The sequence below is a fragment of the Heterocephalus glaber genome, unplaced genomic scaffold, assembly GCF_053883595.1.
Source record: "Heterocephalus glaber isolate CG9 unplaced genomic scaffold, H.glaber_assembly_v1.0 deba00001457, whole genome shotgun sequence".
NCBI lineage: Eukaryota > Metazoa > Chordata > Mammalia > Rodentia > Bathyergidae > Heterocephalus > Heterocephalus glaber.
The window spans coordinates 47,141,888-47,165,865 of NW_028258305.1; the positions used below are offsets into that span (position 1 = coordinate 47,141,888).

Genomic DNA, 23,978 nt, shown 5'->3' on the forward strand with positions numbered 1-23,978 from the left:
TTTCATAACTGTCATTGCCATAATTTGCTTTGAATGGGAAATACAATTGTATGGGAATTGGTATGTGATGTAATGATTAGTAGATAATAAACTGAGGATTAAAGAAAGAATTTTGCTATTAAATTACTTTTATTATTAATGAACCACTTGTAAATACCTCTCTTCCATAAAACTTGCTTGTAAAAGGGAGTTTAACCTTTCCAGTTTTTTTTTTTTTAATGAAATTAGTGTATTAATAGGGATAGCTTTAAAAGTTTCCCCTTTCCTTTTCAGAGGAGATTGGTTGGTTTGGCTTTGTACCTTTCCCTCTGTCCAATAGCTATGAAAGTCACCCATGACAAAAATTCCAAGTCTCATTCTAAGAAGTTTGTTAGAAATCATTAACAAATGTGTTGTCATTTCACTGTAATTTCTAAAAGTGATGGTTTTCTTTTAAAGTGTATAGTGCTATGTTGGATATGGTATGATGAAAACTACTTGATCTAAAAATTAAAAACCTGTTGAATTTTCTGATCCTGAGAACTAGTCATTTTTTTTTCTAGATTGGACATTTAGTCTTTAATAATGTTAATGTCGCCATCTAAATTTTTGCAGTTTGCTAAGCTCTTGGGGTGATTCAAATAAATGTGAGAAATATTTCCTGGCTTCAAAGATTTTATACTCCATGTTTAGTTTTAGTGTCTTGGTAGCTTGATATATTGCCTTATGTTCATTGTTGCATATCTATGTCTCTATATTTTTATATATACATACATATATTACTGTTCTTCATTAAAAGGCTTAGCTTAAAGTTATTATAACCCTTGTCATATCAATGTCTTTCATTTACTAGAAGTTAACAGTCTTTAGGGGGTAAATCCTGTCAATTTTTAGATCTTCTTCTATTAATATAAAAAATTTTAACATAGAATCATATGATAGGGTTAGCTTCAAAATAATTTTTATTACAAGTAGAGTAGTTTTAGAATAAAGCATAATGTAAATACCCCGGCTTCATAAAACAGCGAGTACTTAAGGGCATGATTGTTTGTATATTTGAGTCTCAAAACTTTTTTTGCACTCTTGCTGGCTGGAAATTTAACAAACAGTTCTTTCATTGATCTACAGCACACATAGCCAAAGACTCAACATTTTGTTTCATACATATTCTGTTTCTTTTTAAAGTTTCTATGCCAGATTTTCAGGAGGACTAGAGGCTAAAACAGCAGTAATGAAAAGCATGTGTGGCTGGCACGACTCTGGAATATATTATTTTTGTTTTGCCATCTGCTGTTCCTCCTGACCGCCCGTGTCGGGGCTCTGAAAAGAGCTTGCACATCATCATGGAGGATGCCGGCGGGTCTCTGTGGCCCCGGGTAGGGTTATGGGGCCCTCTTGCTGCTCTTCTGTGGAGCCCTTTAGTATTCTCAGGTATGCTGCGGGGTCCTGTAGGTATTCTGTCTGAAGAACTTCTTACCGCGGGCTGTAATGGTTGATTTTCTTGTTGGTCTTTCCCTTTAGACTTCGAACTTTTAAAAGATCTGTGTGTAGTTAGCTTCTGTATTCCCAGTACCCGGTACTTTGATTGGCCCATAATAAGCACTTATTGAATTTGTTGAAAATATTTATTTTCTCTCCTATGTAGAACAAAAGTAATAATTTCAGGTTGGGAAGGGGATGTGGCTCAGTGGAAGAGCCTGGAGCAGTGATGGAGAACATCTTAGAGAGAGCACCCAAACTGTAACTGCAAACCCACTCACTCATCACAAAGCCAGCACTGCAGTGAAACCTGCTGGGCGATGCTGAGCAGATTGGCTTGTGTGCTGATGGAGGGCCCTGTGTGCCCGCTGCAGCGTGCCTGCCGTAGGTTCGCCCCACTGGCCTAGAGTGTGTGAGGCCTCAGCACTTACAGAAAGTGATTATTTGTTTAACAAACCATTAACAAGTATGTACTGTTTGAGATAGTATAGGGGCCACTGGAAGGCATAAGAAATGATGACACTTCTTACACATGTCCAGACAAATAATCAGCGAGATGTAGTCAGTCAGTTGAACAGTGGCTTAGTGGTGACCTGGTACAAGCCAGGATCCTGTAAGGTGCTGTGTAAACTGATGTTGGCTCATAGGAACGTGTGCTTAGAGAAGGCTGCTCTGGTCCGAGCTTTGAGGGTAAGTGTTTCTTCAGGCGGCGTGTTAAGGAGGCAAGCCAGTGCTGGCCAAGGATCGAGGCGTGGAAGTGGTCAGAGGGCCAGGTGGTTCGTGCCCCAGCACTGGCGCAGCACACGGGCCGCTTTCTAGTGTGGGTCTCCAACCCCTGCTCTCAGTTTCCACATTGCAGAGAAGGGTAGTTTGATGAGAATGTTTCAGTGCAGTTTCAGTTTACCAGCTCTTTTTAAAGGGCTGAGAAATTAGTAAGTATGGAAGAGGGGGAGGATTACAGGTGTAGGCATTTATTTCAGGCCTCAGCATTAAAGTGTGACAAGCAGGTTTTATTTATATTTGAATTCCTAAATTGTTTTAAATTATTTCACATCCTGCCTTGGCTAGTAACTACTACTTATTAGTGTCACAAAGTTCAATTAATGAAAGGATAATTATTTAAAACTTTTTTCCTAATAATCTTTCTTTTTCCTAATAATCTTTCTGGATATTTCAAATTCTTTCTTTCTAGATATTGAATAGTTGGAAGGATATGAGGTGCTTTTATTCAGGAGATGTTCCTTTCCTAAAAAGTTCTCGTAGGATTTGGTCATCTTTTTCCTAGAAGATTGGTCTGCTGGAATGAATCTTTTACTAAAGATCTATCAAAATTTATATAGATGCCCTTATGTATCCCTGTGAATTTACTGAAATTACTACTATATTGATTTAAAAGAACATGTATTTCAGATTTTGTTTTTGGTTTTTGTATTGGCTGGAGAATTTCCATATAGATTGTATTACAAAACCTATGTAGATTATAATTAAAAAGTTGAAACAATAAGAACAACCAAGCCGAATGCACACCCTTGCGAGTTCTTCATGAGGGGCTATATGCTGTCAGGTCCAGAGCACTGACCTGGGCCAGAGGAACTGGGTTCGTGTGCAGTTCTACAACTGTTTAATGGCTCAGTTTCTTCATCTGCCACGTGGAGAAGATGCAGTAATGCCTGCCTGACAGGGTGGTTGTAAGCCAGTATAAGTACTGTACTGTGTTTAGAAGAATGCATGGCATGAACTTTAAAAATATCAGTAAATACTGACTTGTACAGTCATTAAGAACTGCCAGGCACGGTGCTGTGCTTTATATATTTTTTTCTCTTTTAAACCTCAAAATGACTAAGTTTGGCATTATCATTATCTTCAATTTATAAGAAGTAATCAGGCTCAGAGATGTCTTACTTTTCTCATTGCTGAGACAAAACACCTGGCACCTAAAGTTAAAGGAGGAAAGGTTTATTGTTTGTTTGGTTTTTTTTGGTACCGGGGATCGAACTTGGGTCCTTGCGCCTACACAGCAGGTGGCAAAACCACTGAGCTAAATCCCTGGCCCAGGAAAGGTTTATTGTAGCTCACAGTGTTTAGAGGTTTCAGTCCATAGTCAGCTGGCTCCTAGGCAGGGAGTCCTGGCAGTGGCCATCACAGAGGAGAAGAAAACAGTTCATGGTGTGGAAGGCGGGGAGCAGGAGGCAGCAAGCAAGGGCAGCAGCCCTCTTTCTGTCCCTTACATTCTATCCTGGTTGCACACCCTTAGGGTAAGTAGCAGCCACACCCAGGTTGAACCTTCCCATAATCCACACCCAGAACTGTGCCAAAGCAGTCAGGGGGCTGATTTAGTGATCACACACCCTTGATCCCAGCATCACCTGCTCTAGATCCAGGCTCCTCTGAAAAGCCCCCCTAGGACCATCTGCATGAGGCTTTGGGGGACATTGAGTCACAGCCATAACAAGAGAGAGCAAATCATTTATCTGATGTCGCAGTTAGCAGATGCCTGTAATTTGAATCTAGAAGTCTCTTGAGCCACTAATGTTTTAATTTTGAATTAATCAGGCCAACGATAAACTTGTAACTATGAAGGTTATATAAAAAGAAATGGGGCTGGGAATTTAGCTCAGTGGTTCTGCCGCCTGCCTTGCAGGCGCAAGGACCCGAGTTCGATCCCCAGTACCAAAAACAAAACAAAACAAAAAAGAAATGAGTATAATTTATAATTGTAGTTAAACAATGGTTGGAAAAATGCTTTTATATATGCTTAAGAAAAACTATATTTAATTAGAAAGCCAGAAATGTCCGAAGATTTACTTCATATCCAGCTAAGAGCATGATAGTAACCAACGTCAGAATATTCAGCATTTTTTTTTCTTCTGGTACAGGGAATCAAACTCAGGGTCTTGCACTTGCCAGGCAGACCCGGTGCCACTGAGCTTCCCAACCCTTCCCGCCCTCCCAACATCCGAATATTCATGGTGGGACTTTAACTGTAGTAAAGTTTCAGGGTTTTTTGGGGGGCGGGGGGGTTGGTAAAGAAAGCTGGGGAAAGCAGCCTGAGCAGGGTGTGAGCGCCCCCTGGAGGCCCGGCCAACATTCGCCTCGGGGCTCTCGCTCCCCCCAGGAAAGGCCCCTCCCTCCCTCTAGGGGTCGTCACTAGTACGCATTTGTGTAGGCAGTCTTGGAGCTTGAAATGAAAGCAGTGTGTAACTATGACTCAATGAAAATGGGTTGTTTAGTATATAAAATGATTGAATTTGAATCCTGGAGTTGTTAACCTGTTCAGGCAACATCACACCATCGGACTGGTCTCTAATTCTCTGTTCAGTTTACTGGCTTAAGTGTCCTTTGTTTGGATGGTGATTACTCCTGTTAGCATCAGACTTTCATTCTGGGCATATTAATTATTGCTTTGTATAGTATTTATAAGTAGAAAATTGTTTTATAACATTTTAATTAAATTTTAAAAATGAAAAAAAAATTTAAAAATGGAGATTAAAAAGACTGGAGGAGTAATTTTGCTCTTAAATATTTTTGCATGTATTTAGCTTTATATTTTCTGTGTTTTGTGACTCTGGGCAAGTTATTTTACTGCTTTAGTCATCTGGTTTTTTTCAATCCTTAATTGGATTTGATGACACTGTTTCATTAAAGGGTACAGAGTATTTGCTCAATGAAATGTTTTCTAGGAAATAGAATAGATGAAAAATTTGCTTAGACTATATTCCTAAATCAGGAAGGAACTTGGGAAATTTGTTTTTCTAAGTTAGAGTGGAATATAACACATATGAAATGAGGGAAAGGGATGAACCCTGAATCAGACCATAACTGGCAGTGGGGTAGGGAGGGGGCTGGGTCAGATCTCCTTTCCGTTTATCAGCTGAGAACATGGGTTGTTTCTGGTTTTTGGCTATTGTGAGTAATGTTTCAGTGAACGTTTGTATGTTAGCTTTTGTGTGGACATGTTTTAATTTCTCTCGAGTATATGGAATGGAGTTTCTGGGCATATAGTAACTATATTACATTTTGAGGAACTATTATACTGTTTCTCAAAGTGGGTTTTACATTTCCACCATTTCTCCACATCCCTGTCAACACTTGTAATTATCTGACTTCTTGATTCTAGCCATCCTACTGGTTGTCGAGTTATATCTCTTATATGGTTTTCATCTCTGATTGTTAATGATGTTGACTTTTCATTTGGCTAGTGGCCTTTAAGAAATCTTAATTGGAGAAGTGTACTCAGATTCCTTGCCCACCTGTTAATTGTGCTATTAAAATTTTTTATTAGTATATATTTGCAATACATAGGAATATACTCATCATGGAGAGAGTGAGTACATATCATATCACATCACAATGCTTTTTACTTCCCCTGCCCCTCTCCTTTCTCCATTGCTAGATCCCCTTCCCGCCTGTATAAGACACCAACCATTCCCAAACTCAGTCACAAAGATGGACTCCTAAGATTTCATTTAAGTATTCCATAGTTTTAGCTCTTGCATTTAGGTCTTTGAACCATTCCGAGTTAATATTTTTATGGTCCTACAAGCTTTGGATTATCTTCTGATTGGAGAGACTATATATGGGTATTTTGAGACTGTAGGTATTTTGCGACTCTGTAAAATGATGGATTGGACTCAGTGAATACTGAAGTGCTTTGGAGCATATTCTGTGATTCTGCATAACCATACCTTAATTGTCTTTATGTTCTTTTTAATAGTACCACTATTTGTTACAATGACCAAAACCCATGTTATAGCAGCTTCGAAAGAAGCATTTTATATCTGGCAATATCGTGTGGCAAAGAAGCTCATGGCATTGGAAATTAATCAGATCACACGACCTCGACGAGAAGGGAGAGAAAGGTATCTTTTCTGATCTGTTCTCTAATAGGTTAATCATATCACATTGAAATCCAATGTGGTTAATTGTAAATTGTCATGCTTGAGAAATGTAAATTGCCTTGATCAGTAGAAATATTTTTCCATTAATTTGAATATGTTTTAAATCAATCTGTTTAAATTTCTCAAAATAGAAGGTAGCAGAGTCTAAGAAAAGAAAGCCATTGCAGACAGGAAATACGTGTGTTTCGTAAGGAAACGCTGTCCTCATTCCCTACTCCGACACAGTAGGGTCAGGAAGTCACTGAAATGCTGTTACTCGGCTGAGGACTGAGTGGCTAAGTGAAGCTTCCTTTCTGAGGGTTAGGGTCTCCAGGAGGGCGAGGTGACCTGGCCCCAGCCACCAGAGGAGATGCAGGTAGGGAGAGGCCTTTAGGTGGGCTGACCTGGGGCTTGGCTTCTTTCTCTTGGCCTGTCCCCCAGAGTCTGGTGTTGGAATGACTTCTGGTCTGGTAAGGGGAGTCAGGACGACGGCTGCGTGGAGAGGTGAGGGCCAGCCGGGCGGGACTCAGGTAGGACGTCTCCGGTAAAGGTGTGTGCACTGTGCTTGTGAGTTATTTTGTCTGTGTGTTGATACCCTGTGTTGTTGTTTAGTTGTTACCCAAGCCCTCAAGTGAAGCGCTGGTGGGATGTTTTAGCCTAGTGATTCCAGATGAAGGCATAGGCCAAATGGTTAGTCAGGTCAGAAACCCAGGTTTCCTTTTCAGATCATCTTCCCTTACACATACCATTCACCACACGGGACATGCGGGTTCTTTCTGCTTTTTGGCTTCATGCAGCCCCCAGGTCTTTGGCTCCTTCCTTTCCCTTCTCTTAAGACTCATTCCTGTGTGAACTCATGTTGAAGTGGAAAACAGCTATTGGGAAATGATAGCCAGTTTTCTCAGGGGTGCTGGAGGACCAATTGGACAGCCTCAGGCCAGTGTGGGGATAGCACATGCGGTCCTGCTGCTGCAGGACTTGTGCAGCAGAGACCCGCAGTCTTCGGGGAGAATGGGGGTCTCAGGCCGCAGGTGAGGGAGCTGGCCTGGCCTCTGCAGAGCAGGTGCCTGCCTCCTTGGGATTCTGGCCTTTGTTTAAATCAGGAAGGTAGCCCAGTGGTAGTGATGTGGAGCAGGCTCTCCCTGGGTCTTGTCTCATCTGTCAAGGGCGGTAGGTGATGGTGTGAATAGCCGGTGCTTACGGAGTGTTTCTTATGTGCCGGGCACCTCAGTAAGTCCTGTCAGTATCCCCGTGATTCGTGTGGTACCCAGGAAACGGACACACATAGCCTTCCTTGTCTGCCAGGGTCTTCAGCTGCATGGTAGAGATGGGTGTAAAGCCGGGTCTGCCGGACTCAGAACTCCTTTGCTCAGAGTGGCCTTTCTTGTTTCATGAGAGGGACATGAGAGGGACGTGGCCTCTTATCTAGACGCCCCTGCCCCCGAGCTCGGGTGCTCACTGATGGTGACTGGCCTGGGGAGCCCCTTTCTGACCTGCTGTTAGGAGGCAGGGTCTGTCACGGGGGTGCCCTGGAGGGTTTGTCTCCTTTCCAGCTGCGCCGCGGTCCTCTGCTTCCTGACCACCATGAGGTGAGCAGCCTCCCTCTCCAGGAAGGCCCTCGTCAGTGCCCTTCTGTCCTGGAGCGAGCCAAAGTAAATCTCCTCCTCCAGGCTCCGGTTGGCAGGCGCTGGGTCAGCTATGAGCAAAGTGCAGACCACATCATTTCCTGGGGGGCTCCTAGTCTCGCCTTTGACTTCTTTGGTGGTAACTAGGTAGGACTGCATATGTTTAATAGGAATGTATTAAAATACAGAAATGTGTACCGCCTTGGACATATCACATGTTTTTGCATTCATATACATTTCTATTAGACTTATTTAATATTTCCCTGTTACATTGATGAGAATGTAGTTTCTAATTAACAATTATAAAATTCATGGTATTTAAAGTAGAAAATGGCATGATTTTCCTGTGATTATTTAACAGCTACAATGTCTTGTGTGTGTCAAACTCCGTGTTTATACGCTTTACAACTTCCTTTTAGTTTTGCTTTTCAGAAGTGCTGCAGAAGGGGGATTGTTATCCTTATTTTACGAAGGGACCCATTGAGGCTCAGAGAAGCTAATTTTCCCAAGGCTTCAGAGTTACTGTGTAATCTAGAATATTATTTTAGCAATTCTTTAAAAAATTTCCCTTCATTTTGGTAATAATTCAGCAGACACTCTGGAGCCCTTGAGCACGGGTGGCACTGTGCTGGGGCCTGGAGAAAGGCGGTCTTTGCCTGGAGGTTCACCCCCTGAGAGTGCCTGAGCAGTGGCCAGAGCGATGCTGCACTGCCAGGGGCATAAGCTACAGTGCAAGGCACAGGGGCAGCGACTGCGACGCAGGAGGGCTAGGGAGGTCTCCCCTTCATTCCCTGGTGCTTTCCTAAGGCATAGAAGGGTTGCGTTTATTAAACACATCGATAGGGGGAAATCATGGAGAAGCAACAGGGAGCGTTCGTACGTGAGACGTTACTCCTGACTGATAGGGTAAGTTAAACCATTTCTCCCAGTTCATGAAGTTCACTGGGAATGTATGATTCAAAGTTCAGATCGACTCGGGGCACAACTTTCACAAGCAGATAAGCTGGATTAGTAAACGCCTGTTTCTACCTTTGTGAGATTCAGTTGTGTCAAGAACCCTTTAAAATAATCAGTATTTTTTATTAAATTGCAGTATTCATTGGAGTTATTCAATCCTCTAATTGTTTTAGAAATCATGAAGTAGTAAAACCTTTAACATTTTTAAAATATTCTGTTTTTTTCTTTACAGAGTTTATCATGTTGATGACACCCCTTCCGCATCAGTGGATGGGGTACCTGATTATAGTAAAGCCATTCAAGTAGGTAATTTTATTTTTGCCAGCAAATGTTAATATCAGTAAATTTGAAAATATTGTAATTTTATTTTGAGATCTGAAAAAGAATTTATTTCTTGTGAATAGGATACCATTTTAGCAATTCTTTAAATTTTTTCTATTCTGAAATAACTTATTTTTTTTTTGTACCAGGGATCGAACTCAGGACCTTGCGCTTGCCAGGCAGGTGCAGCACCACTGAGCTACATCCCTGGCCCCCCAAACTCATTTTTAAATCTTAGAAAGTCTCAAACTAAATAAAGGTGATAAGTAATCAGTAGGATACTACTTAGAAAAGCTTGTTATCTAAAAATGTCAGGGAACCTAATTCCTCCTGCCTTTCCTGCCTCTCCCCTCTTAGCATCCATCTGTCCATCTCTATCTGGCCACAGCTTGGGTTAGTCATCTCTGGCATATTAGTGAGCATTCTTATTTTCATAGATAACACAGTTCACTGTACCTTTATGGAAATATGCTTTTGTTTAGAAGCAAATGTAATTCCTAGTATTTTAGTAAGCTGTTTTTTGGTACAATCTTTCTGATCGTGTTTAAAATAGTACCTGTTGGGCTGGGGATTTAGCTCCATGGTTCCGCCACCTGCCTCACAAGCACAAGGTCCCGAGTTCGATCTCTGGTTACCCCCCCCCCCCCCCCAAATAGTACCTGTTGTTGACAAAGCTCTTTTGTGTCCAGGTCCTCATCTGATTCTCACGGTCCCCATAAGTCAGACAGTCTGGTGTCTCCTTTTCACCTTACAGATTAGAAAACAGAGGGGAGGTCACCAGTGAGCCCTCAGATCCTACTGCAACTGAGTAGCAAGGCGAGGCTTCACGTTTGCATCTTCTCGTAGCAGATCTTGTGACTGCTCTGCTAGAACATGTGGAGGTCCCTCTGGTCATCTCCTGCCTGTCCGTTTGCTCAGTAGGGCTTCATGCGTGTCTTTGATGTGTCAGACAGTGGAGTAAGTGCCGCGAATCTACTGGTGGATAAGAAACCGTTCCTCCCATTAGGAAACTTATAGGAAACTTAAACCTGATTCATCATCAACCATCCGTTTCCCCCATCCTCACATAAAATCTGTCCCATCTTAAAAATGACAACAGGGTCCGGGCACGTAGCTCAGTGTTCTAGCACTTGCCTTGCAAGTGTGAGGTCCTGAGTTCGATCCCTGGTACCAAAAAAAATAAAAATAAAAAAATGACAATAGAAGTCTCCATGGGCAACTGCGTGCATGTATTCTTCTGTGTACTGACTTGTTTCTTTATCCTTTCAGAGCTAAGCCTCCTGAAAGAACATTATTCATCATCTTTCCCTCACCATTCATTCCATTTTTGCTCCATTGCGTTCTGGTTTCCAATTCCCTTGACTGGGAAAGTCTGATAGGAACTTTTCTTTGTATTATTTGTTCTGTATATGACATTAACATTTTTTAGCATACTTTTCTGCCTGGCTTTCATGAAACCATCTTCTTGGCTTATCCCTCGTTGACCTTTCCGTCTCAGGCGTCTTTGTCCAGGGCACATCGCCACATCTCTGGTTGAGATGGTCCCATGTTCAGTCCAGGCCATATGCTGGAGCGTTCTTATTGAAATCTACTCCTGGAACTGTGTGCCAGGGATCTGATACCTGTCTTTCCAGTGTTGAGCTTTTCTAATTTCAGAGAGATGTATTTCTTGCTGTCTGGATAGCAGGAGAATAGATGGCTCAAAAGTACCCAAATGTAACCTGTCTCAGAGTGAACTCTTTTTGCTTCCATGTGTATTATGACTGCATCTATTCAAGAAGCATGAGAAGTCCTCTTTCTTTCTTTTTCTCTTTTCTTTCTTTTTTTTTTTTTTTGCTTTTCATGCCTAGCAAATCACTGAGTCCTGTCGATTCTGTCTTTGGCCTGCCCATCTGTCTCTACCTCAGTCCAGTACCATTGGTTGATCAGTTGCTGTCTAGGTCACTACGGTAATCTTCCATCCAGAACTCCCCAACAGTACCTTTTGTGACAGTGGAAATATTTCACATCTCTGATGCTTGGTGCAATAGCCACTAGCCACATGTGGCCAGTGAGTGCTTAGATGTGGCTAGTTTGGCTGAGGAGCTGAATTCCCAATTTTATTTTACTTTAATGACTTGAAGTTTACATGTCAGTAGTGATGTTGGGGAGGGGCAGTGGTGTGGACCAGCACAGCCAGCCTCTGTACTTCGTCTTCCCCATCCCTGCAGTGCCAACCCAGTTTTACACACTGCCATTCCTGACCTCCGATGGACCCCATAGCGTCCCAGAGTACAGATGTGCACAGCCTCTCCTCTCCCTGCCACTTCTCTCCCCTGCGCATTCCTCAGATACCAGTGTGCTAAATAAAATAACTTAGTTTCCTGAATGCTCTGTGCTTTTTTCTTTTGATTTTAAAAATATTTTATTTTGAAATAATTATAGATTCATAGGAAGTTATAGAAATAGTCCCTTTACTCAGCTTCCCTCAATGACGACCTCTTATGTAATTGTCATATGACAGGAAACTAGGAGATTTACATTGATCTCATTCTGTTAGGCTGCAGCCTTGTTCCTCACTCGGTGTCCACTGCTGTTCTACTTACTTGTGTGTGTGCAGCTCCATGTCATTTTATCCCCACAAAGGGACTTCCTGCATGCCACTTCCTTTCTCACCTCCTCCCAGCCCCAGCCCCAGCCCTGGAGAACCCCAGATCTGCTCTCCGTCACTTTGAGGGTTCGAGGAAGGAATCCTACAGTAGGAAACCAAGCACAGTGCCCCAGTCATTTCGGGGCCTCGAATTTCAGCCTCTGCCCAGTGGGTGCTGGGCCTTCTGCAGTCGGTTCATTGTTTAGAGCTAAGCTCAGCATCTTGCCTGTCCTAGTGTGAGTTCCGGGCCTCGTCCTCTGTTCTCCTAATCCTGCTGTACCTCTTTCTTTTTAAAAATCCTATCCTCATCATTAGGTGTCTTCCCTCGTACACTTCTGAGTCAGCCCGAGGGTAAATATTGCTCCTGAGCATCTCTGCTCCGTAGTCCAGTGCCTGGCACATAGTCAGTGCTCAGTAATTACGCCTCTGTTAGTAAATATCTTCTTGTCTGCTCCTCCTCCTCTTCGCGTTCATGCTAAGCTGTGTCTACTGCAGAGCACACTCCCAGCCCAGACATATTTTTTTTTTTTGGTGAAGTGCATGATACTTTGTAAAGATTAGTTGATAGATATTTGTTAAATAATAACGATTGATTAATTTATTTTAGGGCACAAGAGATCCAATTTGTGCAATAACTGCATCTGATAAGACATTGATTGTGGTAAGTTGTAAAAAAAACCTTATTGTTGGAATAATAATTTGTTTTTTGTTTTTTTGGTACCAGGGATTGAACTAGGGACCTTGTGCTTGCGAGGCAGGCAGCAGAACCAGAGCTAAATCCCTGGCCCTGGAATAATAATTGTTTATAAAACTAGGATAAAGCAATGAGTTTTGGGTTTGAATATCATCTTATAACCATCCCACATTTTACTAAATCTAATACACAAATTCAGAAAGTTTTAAAGCTTGTCTTACCAATTCTTAATCATTTGCAAAAGTAGCTGTTGATAAAAGCAGTAGAATGGTGGCTAGATGAGATGATAAAGTAAATACATTTAGAGCTTGACCCCAAATTGGAAGAGGCCTCTATTAAGGGTTGAAGGCTGTGGGGCAGATTGCATGGTGGCAGTAGGGCCTAGAATGTTCTTTTCCTGATATTTTTATATTGAAAAAGTGCTTTGGCTCAGCTACTTTCATAGACTTAGAATGAAGAGGTGATGTGTTTGCTAACCATAAAATAGAGAAAACCTTGGCGAATTTCTGTTGAGTTTCTCAAATAGAATCAATGGTATAGTGTGTTTTCCTGAGCTCTGGCACTTGAAAATACTAATTTAAAATGTTTACTTTAATACAGTAATGCTGGTGGCATTGCATTTGAATTATGTGAACAAAGGCGTAATAGCGTATATTTCCAGTTCTAGTTACATTCTGTAGCTGTTAGTTGATTTTATGAGGGAAAATCCAGCCTTCTGAGCAGCCCTTCTTGAGACTCATGCTGCAGGAGCACTGCTTAGAGGAGTAGTGGTATTCCCACTGCCATGCGCCAGGCACTGAGGAGCTTGGAGACCGCAGCCCTTTCCTGTCTCGTGTGCTTGGTGCTGATCCGCCTACCTTGGTGCTTGTCTAGAGTTGCACAGAAGTGTGTATTGTCTTAAATTTTAAACGTATTTAAACTAGTACTCAAGGTGTCACTGCTTTCAGATCACCTTTCTTCTTGTCAGAAACTAGTATCAGATAGATGACTACAGGATAAGCATCTAGATGTTTAGTTACAGCTATTTCATTTTTAAAAATTAATTTTAATGGTACACTTTAGATATACTTAAAGATTACATTCATCATAGGGAAAGGTATAGCTATTTCATACCGTGGTCTTCTATTGATTTTTCATATGAAATTTAATTCAATAAGTGCTTTGTATTTTAGCTTTTAATGTACCCTGAATATTAAACTACACAATTATAAACAACCTTAGTTATATATTTCTTACTTGTAAGAATGTATTACCAAAGACCTAGGATTCTTGAATATTTTTTTCTTGAATATTACATGAAAAATATAAGCTACTTCAAGCACTTTAAAAAGGTTTAAATTAAATTAGGAGCTAAACATATAGTTAATAACATAATTTGCTGTCACCAGAGTTGGGAACTTGCTAGGACACCATCACTTCGGTTTTAAAACAAATGTCCAGATGTACCATGAGACCTGTAGTTGTAGTGTGATGATAGTATGGTTAAGATGCTTTGGTAATCAGATGTAATTTTCACAGGGTCGTGAGTCTGGCACCATTCAGAGATACAGTCTTCCTAATGTTGGGTTGATTCAAAAGTACTTTCTTAATTGTCGAGCCTACAGGTTATCTTTGAACTGCAACTCTAGGTAAGGCTGAGCGCGCTCCTCAGGCGGGAGGTAAAGTTATTGATTGGGATTTTTGATTTATGTAATACTTGTGAAGACAGATGTGCTTGTTATGAACTTGTCTGAAAGTGCAGTGTGGTTTTTACTCTCCTGTATTTGATTTTTCTCTACTGGGCATATGAAAATCCTGGTAAGATTTTATTAAAGCTTAAGAGTATCGAGACTATTTTATATTTTCATACTAGTTGATGTAATCTCTTTGGATATGTTTTCCTTACAAGGAAGCAAAATGGAGACTAGTCTATATCTTCTGTTAAATTTATTTAAAAAAATTAAAATTTGTTTCTACCATATTTCAAGTTTCTGATAAAACAATTTTGAAGAATGGTGGTAGGTAGTTATACTCACAACACTGATAATAGTTTTATAATTTCCCCTTCCCTGCTCGCATCATTTCTAGCCGTCTTGCTATCATAGATATCTCAGGAGTTCTAACTTTCTTTGACTTGGACTCTCGGGCAATGGACAGTACAGGACAGCAAGTAATTGGCGAGCTATTAAAACTGGAGCGGAAAGATGTTTGGGATATGAAGTGGGCTAAGGACAACCCTGATCTCTTTGCAATGATGGAGAAGACAAGAATGTATGTTTTCAGAAACTTGGATCCTGAGGTAAAATAGGAAATGAGTGCTAAATTTTCACAAATAATGAGCCAAATAGCAAAACCTGGACGTATCCTCTTTGTTTCTTTAAGGGGTTTGTTGGTGTTGGCTGCATACATTTGTCAAAGTAAATGGAAAGATTTTTGTGGAGTTTAAAAATATTTGGTCTCGACTGGGAATAATACTCATCTTTTAAGTATTTACTTCCCCTTACAAGTACTTTCTGGGCATTTATCTGTTCTTTTTGACAGATGGAATCATGGTCACTAGGTAGTCTTTTTTTCTTCCTTATCAAAGTTTCAAGAAAGCAAAAGAAATTATTTTTATTTACCAAAATTCCTTAAAAGAATCTAACAAAAAATGTACTTTTGAAATTGCCTCTTCCTTTTGTTTTCTTCTGCCCATGCCTACTTTATCTGGCACTTAGATTGTCTTAAGCATACATTTACCATATCACCTACTAATTCATGTTCTTCCACCCAGACATGCTTACACATGCACTAGTGTGGATTGCGGTTAGTCTTCTCTCTCAGGGATCAGGAAGCTCCTTTCTCATAAGGTTACATTTTTCACTTGTGGTTCACATTAGTTAATTTTTATGCTCTGGATTTTTCTGTCACTCTATCTGTTCTAGACCAACTGTTAGCTCTTTTGTTTAGAAAATACACAATAATCTGAGTTGTGATTTAATCAAGAAGATAAATCTCAAACTGTGTTCTAATTAACAGAGATTTTCAATTTGGAATTTTCTGTTGTACTTCACTAGTGTGAATAATAGCTTTATATCATTAATTTTTATTTGTTCGCACCTGTAGCCTTCTTGGGACGAAATGGCACACTTAGGTTCTTGAGGTGCCAACAATTTTTCTGTAGTAATTTGTTCGATGATAAGCTGCTTGTCACTTTAATACCGAAGTTATTTTTACGTTTTTCCACTTGAGCCCTGCTTAGAATCTTTGAGTTGGCAATAACCTGATGTAAACTGGCTCTCAAAAGCCGTGAGAACGTTCAGGAGTCATAAGGTCTCTAATTCCTAGATCCTGAGAAATGGTTCAAAGGAAAACGTTCAGCAGGCGTGGGCTTCCAAGGGGAATGTGACCCTTGCCCCAGAACAGTGCGGGAGGTGGATGGGCGACCGCAGGACGGGCTCAGCACGGACCAGGCCGGCGCCCACCCTGCCCACTCCCACAGCCAAAGCCGCTGTGAGTGCCGGGGAGAGAGTGCTGGTGCCGCCTGGTGTCTCGCCCGTGCGCAGCACCAGCAGCAGTCTGCCTGCCTGGTGGAGTGTCCTTCCGGAGGTCTGTCAGAGCAGTCCTTAGTTTTAAAAATATTATTTTCTTTATTGGAGTTTGTGTTCTGATTTGGCATGTAGTTCAAATTCTGTTAGCCTTACAGCTTGGTAGCTTGTTTGGACAGCACTCCCACTGTCTAGACTTCTTTAAAAGCATCCTGTCCCGTTCCGTTTCATCCATGGGGACGCTGCCCTCTGTGGTTAGTTTAGTTACTCTGCTGACCATTCCTGTAGCCGCTCATTGCTCCTCCAAGGACGCGTGCTTCCACACAGAAGTTACTGGGTCTGTAAAACTATGGAGTGGGCTGTTCCTTCAGGACAGGCACCTACACTCCCCCAGTGAGCTGCTGTTCAGTTGGTAACAGTCTATTTTGTCCATGTGAGGACAGATGAGGTTGTCTTTGTTTTCACACTCAGGATTGTTGGGAGTGAGCAAGGAGCCCATTCTGCTTCATGTTTGCTCGTGCCTGCATTGCCAGCATTGGCTTGAGTTCACACTCTTTTCAAGACAGTTTTAAGCTACTTGTCCAGGAGTGAGGAGTAGCTGAAGTTAAATAGTGTAATCCCTCCATGTACTTGCTTAAGTGTTTGCAAACTTCAGTCTACCACAGTGTGCAGAGACTGAAAGGTCAGTAAAGGCCCTTCAGCATACCTGCTGGAGCCCACATGTTGTAAGGCCTCTGACTGTGCTCAGTAAAGCTACCAGTGATTCTCAGAGTAGTGTCCATAGTAAAGCTTTAGATACTTTTTTGATAAAAAGAATTATCTTGCATAGTGCTTAGGTGAGTGTATTCTGCCTTGTAGGCCATTGGTCTGAAACTTCATATTCAATTAAATATCTTTGAATTTTGGAAAATAAAAAAATTGATTAAGATAAGTTGAGCAGAAATTGAATTTTAAAACATGAATTATATAAATATTTACTTATATGCCAATAATCGTAGATTATTATTATTATTATTATTATTATTATTATTTGGTACCAGGGATTGAACTCAGGACCTTGCGCTTGCGAATCGTAGATTATTTTTGAAACTCTTAGTTTTTGATCTTTGTTTCCACCTTTACTTTTCTCCCTTTCTCTTTGTTTTTAATGTTTTTTTAATCCAAAATTATCTTTTGATTGCCTTGCTTTGTTGCATTATCTAGCCAAAAATAAAATATTTTTCTACTGATAAACATGTTTTATACAAGTATATTTTATTTACGTAAAGTGTCAAAATGAAGTATATAAAGCCTCCCGTAATGTATAAGAAATACTCCATTACATATGCTTTTTTTTAATTGAAGTATGTTCTGATTCTTTTTTTTTTTTGGTACTGGGGATTGAACTCAGGTCCTTGCGCTTGCGAGGCAGGTGGTGTTCTGATTCTTTATGTGTACTTTTTGCTCAGGAAAGAATATTATTATTATTATTATTATTATTATTATTATTATTATTTTGGTACCAGGGATCGAACTCGGGACCTTGTGCTTGCAAAGCAGGCGGCAGAGCCACTGAGCTAAATCTCTGGCCCAGAAAAGCATATTATTTGTCTTACACAATACAACCTTTTTAAAGGTAATAGAAGCATCTTATAAAGTTGTCTCATTTTGACTATTGCAACCAACAACTTACGATATTTAATAGAAAGCAAACAATTACAAACCTGTTAGACACATTTATTAGCATACAGGAGCCTCATAGTACTAAAATAACAGACATATATCAGACTCATATATTTACATATTGGCAAATAAATCTGATGTAGGAAGTCTATCAGTGACACTCCTTGGCTCATGTTACCGAGAAGAGACTTTTTAATATGGTGTGGGATTCTGTGTTAGATGTACTTAGATACAAATATACTGCTTATCAGTTTTACTAAGAATTAAGTTTATGATGTGGGCATGTAAGAGAATGTCCTTATCTTTTAGATAAATGGCCTGAAGATTTTAAAGGTTGAAACATCATGATATCTATAATTTATAATTTGTTAGCCACAAAATTAAATGAAGCAGGGCTAGAGATTTAGCTCACTGGTTCCACCACCTGCCTCGCAAGCACAAGGACCCGAGTTTGATCCCCGGTACCAAAAAAAAAAAAATTAAATGAAGCATATTTAGAAAATGTTGACAATTTCTTAGGTAATGTGTACATGGCTCTGATGTCATTCTGTCTAGTTTTTAGTTTATTTGAAATTTTGATATAAAATTTAAAACCAGGATTTCTTAAAGGAAGGGCTATTTTGCAAGATGGAACATAACACTCATTTTTGTCTTTAAGGAACCCATTCAGACCTCCGGATATATTTGTAACTTTGAGGATTTAGAAATTAAATCTGTTCTTTTGGATGAGATATTAAAGGTAATTGTCTTAGTTACTTCCTCATTCCTGGGACAAAATACCCAACACCCACAAGTTAATGGAAGAAAAGTTTATTGTAGCTCACAGATTGTAGAGGTTTCAGTTCCTATTTGGATGGCTGCAAGGCAGGGTGGCTTAGCAGAGGGGCATCGCAGAGGGGCATCGCAGAGGAGAAACAGTCCACGACAGGGTGGAAGGGCACCGCAGAGCAGGCAAGAGGCACTGGAAGACTAGCAGCAGCAACAGAAGCAGCAGCAAGAGATGACAAACCAATCAGTGGACTAATTTAGTTACCACACACCCTTAATCCATATTCATAACCCTCAATCCAGCCATCTCCAAAACCCCCCACCTATGAGTACATGAGGCTTCGGAGGACATAATGGTAATTCTTAAAACCAATCATATTTCTGTTGTCAGCTTGACCGGAATTGCTCTGGGACCAGGCAGTGTGATGTCTCACTTAGGTGTGTAGACGCAGAGGTCAGATAGCTCTTGGGTCCAGCCCTGCTCCGTGACTTGTGCTGTGGTTCCCATGAAGGCTTTAGTGGCTTGACGCTCTGGCTGACCCCAAAGGAGGTTAGCCCTGGGCTTTCTCATCAGCTGGCCCTGAGGAAGTCAGAAAGGGACAGAGAAGTGCAGCTCACGCTGTCAGAGTCCAACACCAGGGTGGACTGAGATACCCCGGGGCAGTGATAGTGAACCCTTTAGAGACCAAGAGCCCCAACTGCAACCCCAAACACTGATTTATCACATAGCGTCGGCACTGCAGTTAAATCTGAGTGCGCCACTGCTGCAGCAGTGCTGGGGGAACTCAGCTCGCCTGCCCCAGAGAGGGCTCTGTGTGCTGCTGTGGCACACGTGCTACAGGCTCACCACCGCCCTAGGGTGATGTGAGCCCGTGCTGGTTGTTTGGCTCTTCTCTGTGTGGAGAGCACTCCTTTAAAGAGTGAAGAGAAAACTCTTGTCCTTGTTTAAGGCATCTGACCTGTAAAATAAAGGAGCACGTCTTTTTTTTTTTTTTTTGAGACAGAGTCTCGCTATGTAGTTGAGGCTGGCCTTGAACTCACTATGTAGCTCAGGCTGGTCTAGGACTTGTGGCAGTCCTCCTGCCTCAGCCTCCCTAGTGGTGGGATGACAGGGGTTTGCCACCATGTCTGCCAACGAGCGCCCCTGTTGACTCACGTACAGTAATGTCACAGAGTGTCCCCTTTGCCTCACAGATCCAAGAAAGTAAGTTTTCATTCCCTGTGTCCTCACGGTCACAGGACTCAGGTTGTGAACACCTGAGCGTCCTTTTAAGAACAGTTGCCAGTGGGTAGAGTCCAGGTAGGGCTGTTGCAGGGCCCCGGCTGTCCTGGGCTCTTCATGTTTTGTCACAGTGAGCTGCCTGAAGCGCCAGTGTCCAGGGAGGGCCTGCTGTGCTGGAGATTCTCATGAAGTGTTCGTTACATTGATTTTTCAAAATAAATAATGACTACAGTGCTTCTTAAAGGGTATTAAATAGTTACATAGGATTCGGGCCGTACAGAAGAGTGCTGAAAACAAAGTGAAAATAGATACCCAAATCCCACCATGCAAGTGTTTCAATCATTAGCTTTAGATAAACGTCAGAGTGCCATTTCATCCAGCTAAGCTGTGTGTGAAAGACAGATTCACTAGATTAGAGAGGTGAACAGAAGTAACTTCGTAAAATGGGCCTCAGTCTCAGTCTCTTCAATGTTAAATTCAATTTTAATTAAATAGTCCAAATTTTAATTTACAGTGGAGAGCATTTCTCCAAAGAGCGACTTTTAGTTAATTTTTTCACCACAATGCCATTTTCCTGTCTTAAGAGGAAAAGTGATGAAAAACTAAGCATTATCACTTTGAAGTACATTTTAACTTGTAATAGTAATGGCATTTTACTCTAGAAGATAACATTCTTATATTTACTCTCTCTCCTTTTTTTGGTTAGCCATATCATTATTTTTACATTGTCAAGATTTAGGACGTTTTAATTTTGTTTTCTAACTCCAATTTTCAGTTGTTTCATCCTTTTTGTTGTTCTTTTGTAATGGTGCTGGGGGTTGAACCCAAGGCCTCACATGCTGGTTAAGTGCCCCGCCCCCAGCTGCACCTTGCCCTTAACTGCTTAGTCTTACACGAGGTGGTTCAGAGCTACTCAGTCTTTTTATTGCATTTTCTCTGTGCCTGAGCCCTTAATTTTGATTCTCCTTTCAGTTGGCTGGATTTCATCATCCGTGGTATTTTTAAAGAGAGGCTCATGATCGCCTTCAGGTTTTGAATGCTTGAAAACACCTGTGGCCTCTTGCTGTAACTGATTGAACTGACTCCGAAACCCTTTGGGAAAGTACTTATTTCCAGTGGTCGGCTGTAGTCTGAGACTCCTGATACACCTGCAGTGTGGTGCTCGGTGCATCGGGAAGGGGTCAGAGTGGGTGAGAGTTAGGCTGTGACAGAAACTAAATTCTCTGTGACAGTTTGTTATCTGCTGACTAGTTACGTGCAAAGTTTATTAAAGAAAAGGATCTATCATGCTCCTCTCTGGGGCCTTAGTGATCCAGGAAATGTTTAGCTGGACTGTGGACTCCTTCAAGCATAGGATTGTAAGGAAATGACATGAAGCTGGCTGTAGCCTCACAGACCTATAATCCTGGCATTCAGGAGGCAGAGGCAGGCAGATCGCGAGTCAAGTTTCTCTTGGGCAACTTAGGGAGACCTGGTTTCCAAATTTAAAAAACTTTGAAGAGAGCTGGGAAGGGAGCCCAGTGATAGAACACCCCAGGTTTGAGCCCCTGTACTGAAAGCAGAGACAAAGAGAGAGAATAAGAACAAGGAATTTCTCAGAGGATTAGAGAAGAAATACAAAAGGAAAGAAAGGAATGAATATTTACCGAAGTACTTTCCTATGGGGCATTCCATGTCTCGTCACCTCGACCCTGCCTGGTAGGTCTTCCGAATGCCTTTCTTCAGATGAGTAAAATGATTTACTCAGAGTTCATGTGTTCATTGATTCAGCACGCTTAATTGAGAGTCAGTAAAACACAACCCCTGGCCTTGTGTGGAGGAACTGGGGAGAGAGGAAAGTAATTCAGCAGCCAGGGGAGAGGTGGGGTGCCCTGACTCCGTAAGGGGGTGGCCTAGCCTAAAGCGCTCTGTGACAGGCATGGCTGGGCATCGTGCCCATGTTAGACACGTTCTGTCTTCAGTCCTCACAGCTCTAGGAAGCAGTTTGATGATTTCTTCCACTTTGTCAGGCAAGGACTCTGGGGCGTGGAGGGAGAAGTTAGTAATTCGCCTCTGTGGGCCAGCTAGCAATAGGCAGAGGAATGATTAGGCTCCAGAGCTGCTGGGTGTGGTTGGTAGCACTGGCAGAGATGAGGCTGGGCGTGTGGGACTGGGCGGGCTGCCGTGGACTTCGTGCTTTCTCCGGAGATGGGGCGGGGGGGGTCCCTTCACATGGCCAGTGAGCAGTTCCTTGGGTTAGGTCAGGCCTCCCCCAGCCCAGGCCTCACACCGTCAGCACTGGCCCCTTCCGCTGCACACAGGGCCCCTGGGCTCCACACTGAGCTCCAGTGCTGCTGTAGCCGGGAGAGGAGGGGGTGCTTGCGGCTCCGTTGACCCCAGGACCCACCCACTACTGTCTCACTCGTGGGCTCTACTTGTTCAGTGCTGTTGTCATGAACGGTGGTGAGGAGAGTGTGGCCAGGCTGGTTGTGACTGTTCGTTTCCTTTCTTTGCTGGTTTATCTGGCCGTTTCCTCAGATAGGCTTCCAGGTGTTTCATTATCTTAGTCAGCCGCACAGTCACGACGGGGTAGCGATGCTGCCAGCCCCTGCTCTCGTCTTTCTGCTGCTGCCTGACAGTAGGGGCCAACAGTGCTTCGCCCCTGGTGGGGAAAACGTGGATGAAGGGGCGCGGGAGCGGGGCTGTGGCACCTGGGTTTCTGCAGAGGAAGAGGGTAGCCCTGGGAGGGACCCTTGCACCCCGTCTGCTTCTGCCCATGCACGCCTGACTGCTCAGGAGAGGCTCAGCACTCTGCAGGGGACCATTCGAATTCCTTTGTTTTCATCTTTACTTTTAGGATCCAGAACACCCAAACAAGGATTATATGCTCAACTTTGAAATTCGGTCCTTGAGAGATAGTCGAGCCTTGCTTGAGAAGGTTGGGATAGAAGATGCATCTCAGTTCATAGAGGACAACCCACACCCCAGACTGTGGTATGGAACCCCCCAGCCTTCCCCAAATGCCTGGCGTGTGCCCGTGAAAGCCCAGCTGTCACCCCGGCTCCTGCACTGACCTCCTGAAGGAGTGTGCTTGTATTCTGGAAATTCATTTCAGATTTGAAGGTTCTCATTAAAACACAGTGTTACAGTATAGGAAAACATGCCGATGTGTGCAGAAATAGTCACTTCCCACCAGGATTTACTAGAAGCAATAAGCATAATAATGGAATTCTGGCTCAAGACTGGTTTATCAGTGACTTGCAGAGGCTTTCTGTTTCTTTTCTAAATAAAGGCGCCTGCTGGCGGAAGCAGCTCTTCAGAAGCTGGACTTATGCACTGCAGAGCAAGCATTTGTGCGCTGCGAAGATTACCAAGGCATCAAGTTTGTAAAGCGCCTGGGGAATCTGCAAAGCGAGGCCATGAAGCAAGCTGAAGTTGTTGCCTATTTTGGCAGGTTTGAAGAGGCGGAAAGAATGTATCTTGACATGGACAGAAGGTAAGTTAGGAAGGGGCAGGCATCTGTCCTGCCACCAGTTCAGACTGGGAAGGTTTGCTTGAGATTTGGGCAGCCTGGAGAAGAGACGTAGAGCCCTGGGAATACCTGACATGCCTGTAGCAGCTCAAGGGTTCAGTGGCAGTCCAGCTCTTTAGCTGCACATGCACACGGCAGCCCAGAGTCACAGTGTAGTGCATAACAGTGGCTGCGTGCCAGTGTCCCCTAGGTGATATAAGTCACTTACACCGAGACCACGAGGCACACTTGCCCTGGGTCCTGGACTCAGGACGCGTGCCCCGAATCACCCCCTGCCCCACAGCCTGGTGAAAAGAAGCGATGATTCATGACTGTGCTAAATAAGTTGAAAGTGCATGAAAACAAAAGACAGAAAATTGTTTTCCTTTTCTGGTGTCTCTGTGCTACTGTAATAAAATACCAGAGGCTGTGTAATTTATGAAGAATAGAAATTCTGGAGGCTGGGAAGTCCAAGATCAAGGGGCCACAAAAACCAGGTTCGGTGTCCCGTGAAAGGCCCGTCTGTGTTTTTAAGATGCTGTTTTGAAGTCTACACCTTCACATGGAGGAAAGCAGAAGGGCAAAAAGTGGTGCACTTTCTCTGATGTTTCTTTTATGAAGGTGCTAATCAGCTCGTGGAGGAAGGCGGTCAGTTCCCCAGAGACTCCGCCTTTTGGCACCTCCATAAGGAGGATGAGATAGCAACATGAGTTTGTTTGTTTGTTTTGTTTTTTGAGACCGGGTCTTGCTATGTAGTTCAGGCTAGCTT

The 23,978-nt window shown here is 42.5% G+C and overlaps 1 protein-coding gene across 18 annotated transcripts in view; it reads left to right on the plus strand.

The window, feature by feature from the left end:
• Wdr35 (WD repeat domain 35) overlaps positions 1 to 23,978 on the plus strand; it is a 96,589-nt gene that overhangs the window by 39,641 nt on the left and 32,970 nt on the right. For 16 of the 18 annotated variants that reach the window (XM_087216648.1, XM_087216647.1, XM_087216646.1 and 13 more), the window contains 8 exons: positions 6,173 to 6,317; positions 9,150 to 9,219; positions 12,475 to 12,528; positions 14,080 to 14,189; positions 14,629 to 14,839; positions 18,388 to 18,468; positions 22,556 to 22,692; positions 22,991 to 23,194. In XM_087216648.1, coding sequence (XP_087072774.1) covers positions 6,173 to 6,317; positions 9,150 to 9,219; positions 12,475 to 12,528; positions 14,080 to 14,189; positions 14,629 to 14,839; positions 18,388 to 18,468; positions 22,556 to 22,692; positions 22,991 to 23,194 — 1,012 coding nt within the window. The remainder of the gene's footprint in view (positions 1 to 6,172; positions 6,318 to 9,149; positions 9,220 to 12,474; positions 12,529 to 14,079; positions 14,190 to 14,628; positions 14,840 to 18,387; positions 18,469 to 22,555; positions 22,693 to 22,990; positions 23,195 to 23,978) is intronic. The other 2 variants (XM_087216651.1, XM_087216656.1) reach the window with 1 other exon arrangement.